Source organism: Salarias fasciatus, chromosome 5, assembly GCF_902148845.1.
Source record: "Salarias fasciatus chromosome 5, fSalaFa1.1, whole genome shotgun sequence".
Lineage (NCBI taxonomy): Eukaryota > Metazoa > Chordata > Actinopteri > Blenniiformes > Blenniidae > Salarias > Salarias fasciatus.
In genome coordinates, this window is record NC_043749.1 from 15,657,760 (window position 1) to 15,662,529 (window position 4,770).

Sequence of the window (4,770 nt, forward strand, 5' to 3'; positions counted from 1 at the left end):
GGATTTTATGTTGCAGCTATAGTGGTAACGTTGTATGGTGATTTAAATATGTGTATAAGTAGCACAATGTCAGTGAACCCAAAAACACAATAGATTTGTAGTCATAACAGATTCATATTATTAAAGCACATAGATTTTTTTTTAACAATGACTGAGAAGGAAAAAAAATAAGTGTGAAGATGTGTTTGCTTGGGAGCTTTAAACATGATTTTAAAAATGGCCTGGTAGTAAACATTTTGCAAGCTGAATGATGAAATTTCTATCTTGTTTTTATAGTTTTAATTAATTATCATACTTTGAGTTTGACAAAACAAAAATCCCACAATAATAAATTACTTTCTCGTTGTCTGAAACCAATTACGATTAAAAAAAGAAAGATTCCATTCATTTACGCTTAAACTTAACATGACATACAGTACAAGTCTTTTCACTTAGTCCACCATGTTTATTGTAATATACTCCGAATCACATCTCATTCACAAATATCATCGGCCCTTGAGAAGCTGCTCTTTTCTCAGTGCTGTAATTTACCGCTTTACCCAGGTATGTCTGAGGTAAACTGAAGCTCACTTGCGGCTGGTTGACGCTAGCTTGTCTCTGGACCTGCGGGCGATAATCCGTCTGTGACTGATTGAAACTGTTCTGTCTGGTTGGACCAAAACTCTCATCTGGCTGGTCAAAACTACTCTCACTGTAGAGTCGCTGTCGCATTTCGCTCGATCGTTTCCCAGAAGCACTCCTGGTCGGGTATCTGTGGCCAGTCTTGTACCATCCTGTCTCCTTGAAGACGAACCAAATATTCCCACCCCAGAGGACGAGATTGACGAACCCAAAAACCTGCAAGTTGGAGACACGTGGGAAGTTTTATTCAGGGTTCAAACAAAATGCATATGTCATTTTATTGAGTGGAATATCTACCACAGATGTATTGAGACGCGACCAGAGAGGCTCCTGGGTAGCTGCACATTTGTTTTCCTGAGCTCGACAGGCAGAGATGAGAAGAAGCACCTGTGTGGGGTTCGTGGCCGCCTTGATGTCGGAAAGAGTTTTGGCCCAAAAACAACTACTGACCAGCCACATGAACGAGAACATGATTGTCACCACAAAATCCTGCACAGGAGGCAAAGAGAGCTCAAATCAGAGAGTCACAAACAGGAAAAATAGCAGTTTGCATAAATGTTAAAAGCTCACTGACCACGAGTGGGCCTCTGTTGTTCTTCAGGTACTTGTTTTGGTAGAAGACATAGACAACGGTCGCCATCAGTGAGTATAAGAACGCGAAAACGCCCACTGTCACAAAAAATTGTGCCGCCGAGGAGTAGTCTCCATCGAGGAAGAGAACCTCTCCTCGCTTCGCCTCACACAAGGGAGCCCTGAAATGCACTTGCTCCAATCTGCGAGGCACACAAAGGAAGTGAAGGGATAAAAACAGGCTGTTGTAAAAGTGACATGTGAAGTGACGTCCCCTGTAGGAACCATGTCACTGGAGCCACCCACTGTTGGCTTCGGCAGCACGTCGATGAACTGATTTCTCTCTCAGTAAATGAGAGCCAGAGGACTATAAACTGGAATTACTGTTGCACACAGAAAGAGAGCGTTATCTGCTCTTAGTGACAAGAAATAAAATAGATAAAAACAAGCTGGTGAACCAATTTAACCTGTAGATTCTAATCTATTCTATGAATGTTCAGAACAACAGTAACATCCTTGTCTCTCTTTTTTCTCGTTCTCGCTGAAACGCGTCAAATGAAAGTATGAATTTTACGGCGCTGTTTTCTTTCTATCTGCTATCCAGCGCTCTTAAGAAGCCTGTTGCTAAGCAGCTTGAATCACTGCAATTTATTCACAAATAAACAAACAAAGCTGGTAATTAGACACTTGGCCATTTCTGACAATGGCTCAGAGTCATGGAGCGTGGAGGAGGTTGATTACACTTCTGCACCACAAAACCAAGAGATCATAACCAGCAGCAAACCCACGAGCAGCACATCGTCACTCGGGTGAAATGCCAAACCTGACCTCTCGTTCTGCAGTATATGAGCAGAGCCTGTAGGAGAAACTGAGTTAAACATGAGTTTGCTCATTGTGTTTATAAGGGAAATGAACATTTTAAAGCATAAAGATTGAATAGAAAGGTCTGTTGGATAAACAGGAAAACACACCAGTCCACATCAGTCTGATATTGTATTCATGCATGTGTTTTGAATTTCCTCTATGGTATGTTTTCTGCCTTTTTTCTGCAGCTCTGGTTGTGCTGCACTTTAGCTTAAGCTGAAGAAAAGAATGTTTTTTTTTTTTTTGTCATCCTCAAGATTTCACTCACTTCCTTTGCTCATCATTTCATCTGTGGATCTGAGTCAGGCTGCAGACACATGCTGCAAAATGTTGAGATTAAAGGATCTCGCACTATAACAGGAGCAGAAGGGGCCTCCTGAGGTGAAGTCTCTGCTGCTACCAGTTCAGGTACAGTTGCCTCTAATGATGCAGTGAACCACAAAAGGCTCGGGAAGCTTAAATTGTGCCGGCTCTCTGCTCAGCTTCTTGATTTTAAATTGAGCGAGCCTCGGGACAGAGCGGCTCCTTTGTTGTGGCGCCTGACAGAGTCCAACGACTTTAAAAATCTCTGCTGTCTTTAACTTGGAAATCCGACATGTAAGGCTGAGAAAATTTATGCCATTTCATATTTTGAAACAAGCCACGCAAACTGTGCGCCAATTAAAATACTGTCAAATGTCACACATGTCGTCCTACTTAAGAGTGTGAAACATTGCATCTAAATGTAACATCATGTTCTTTTACAGTGACAGTAAAACATTTTGACATTCACTGTTACAAAACACAAACATATGTAACCAAAAGACACACTGAGAATGTTTTAACTAAACTTCCATGTCAGGTGTTTGTGTGCTTTGAAATGAGTGTCTGGCAGCTTCACCTGAAAGGATAACCAAAATCAATGTTGATGCTGAGGTTGCTCTGCCTCCTGTCTGCACAGTCCACCTTAACCTGGAGACGACCATAGTATCCTCCACATGTCGCGAAAGCACAGATGGCAAAAATCTACCAGAACAAAGTCACAAAGAGAATCAACCGTCATTCAGTACATCGTTTATTTAAATTCTCTCAAAGCAGCACAACTCAGATCAGGTTTGGAGTGCGACCTAATGCATAATGTATACAGGTATTAATCAATTACAGGAGCGATTATTAAGATTTATAATTAGTTTGAAAACAAAACGTGAATAATTTAAAGGTTGGAAGACAACTGACGGAGCTGCTTACTGTGAGCTGGAGGGAGGCCACAGCAGTACAGAGAGATTTAATTTGTGGATGTGACACACTACTCTGGTCTGACACTTACTTTGTCTTTATAATATCCTCCTCACACGCAACCTGTTTCCACCATACTCCCTCAGCAACTTAAAGAGACATTTTTATTCCACACTTTTGAAAGCCAACAGACTCCTGTGAGGTCCACCAAACACTTGATCACTCAGCAAATCGTTACACGAACAGAAAACATATTGAAGGAAAAGCAGAATTTTGTCTAACTCAGTTGATCAGATGAAGGCAGCATTGAAAGCACAAGAGGAATCAAACTTACCGGAGCAAATATAACCATACACATTTAAAAGTCAGAGCCAAACTCCTCTCAGTGCGGACAGCTTTAGTCACCAGGTTGAAATGTCACTGATGTCTACAGGAAAACCAGAGCGTCTCCTCCAGCAGAGGGGAGGGCTGACAGGAGGTGGCTTCCCCAAGGAGGAGTCAGAGATTTCCTCTAACTTAACATTTATTCACAGCCTATTTCTGTTGAAATGTAGAAAAATCATACAGAAATATGTGTTTGTGCTACAAAGAATAAAAGCTGCATTATCTTGTGTTTGTATATATTTTTATGTGTACTCCATGAGAACATTGCCCTCAAAATATCTCATTAGAAACAAGAAACAAATGCAAATATCTGGGGCAGCATTTCCTTCATATTAATTATTTCTCTGAACTATATCTGGTAGCAGCAGAGAGTTGATGTGTTCTGAGAATGTTGTACTACATCTTCCGTATTGGACCTCTTCAATCTGATCATGTTCAGAGTTATTTCACACAGAGCTGCTCTGTAATGTGGTTAAACACAACATGCTTCGTTTGCCTTTGATTTTGAGCTGTAGATGCCAAAACCAAAGTTTTTTTTCTCAAAATCCATATATATGATGGTGCACAGTAATTAACTGTATTTTTCATAATATACACACCTCAAGCAAGTTCTTTGTCAAAACCCGAGTTGCCATGGTAAGAGGAAATGACCCAAAATATACGGCATGAATAACGCATGACTTTCTCCCTCTGTATAACAAACCCCAAAGCACTTTCTGTTTATTTTGATCCTTAAAATTCCACCTAATTTATCATGCATGTCATTCTGAGGGAGTCTGAACATTCCTGACACAAACCAGCACAACTTGACAAGCTTTCAGACTTGACTGACTTCATTGATTTCACAAAACACATTGTCCTGGAGAAAAAAAAAACAGGACTGAAAATCATCTGTGAGTGTGGATTGTATTCATTGAGAGATACTGTGATTACATTCAGTTGTCTCAGGAGCCACTGATATTTGGGCCACTTCCTCAGCTATAAAAAGTCTCTTGCTGACCTCTTTTGGTGAAAAATCTGTATTACAGATGTATTTTTAGGCAGAGAGGAAATTCAGGTTGTGTACATTTCTGACTACAACTTCTGTCCAACGCTCCCCGAGCATTTTCTTTGATC

The 4,770-nt window shown here is 40.6% G+C and overlaps 1 protein-coding gene across 1 annotated transcript; it reads right to left on the bottom strand.

Moving 5' to 3' along the window:
• Nucleotides 1–429: 429 nt before the first annotated feature.
• Nucleotides 430–3,690, bottom strand: synprb (synaptoporin b). Its single transcript, XM_030092050.1, has 5 exons — nucleotides 3,605–3,690; nucleotides 2,936–3,060; nucleotides 1,196–1,394; nucleotides 919–1,110; nucleotides 430–837 (listed from the first exon to the last, which is right to left on the bottom strand). Exons 1-5 carry the CDS (start codon nucleotides 3,626–3,628, stop codon nucleotides 466–468), a joined length of 912 nt encoding a protein of 303 aa, XP_029947910.1. The 5' UTR covers nucleotides 3,629–3,690; the 3' UTR covers nucleotides 430–465.
• Nucleotides 3,691–4,770: the final 1,080 nt, after the last annotated feature.

Coding starts and splice junctions, on each gene's coding strand:
- synprb (XM_030092050.1), bottom strand. CDS start 3,628: ATGTGTATGGTTATATTTGCTCCG. Junction 1,111..1,195: donor ACAACAGAGGCCCACTCGTG/GTCAGTGAGCTT, acceptor CCTCCTGTGCAG/GATTTTGTGGTGACAATCAT. Junction 838..918: donor CGCGTCTCAATACATCTGTG/GTAGATATTCCA, acceptor TCCAACTTGCAG/GTTTTTGGGTTCGTCAATCT.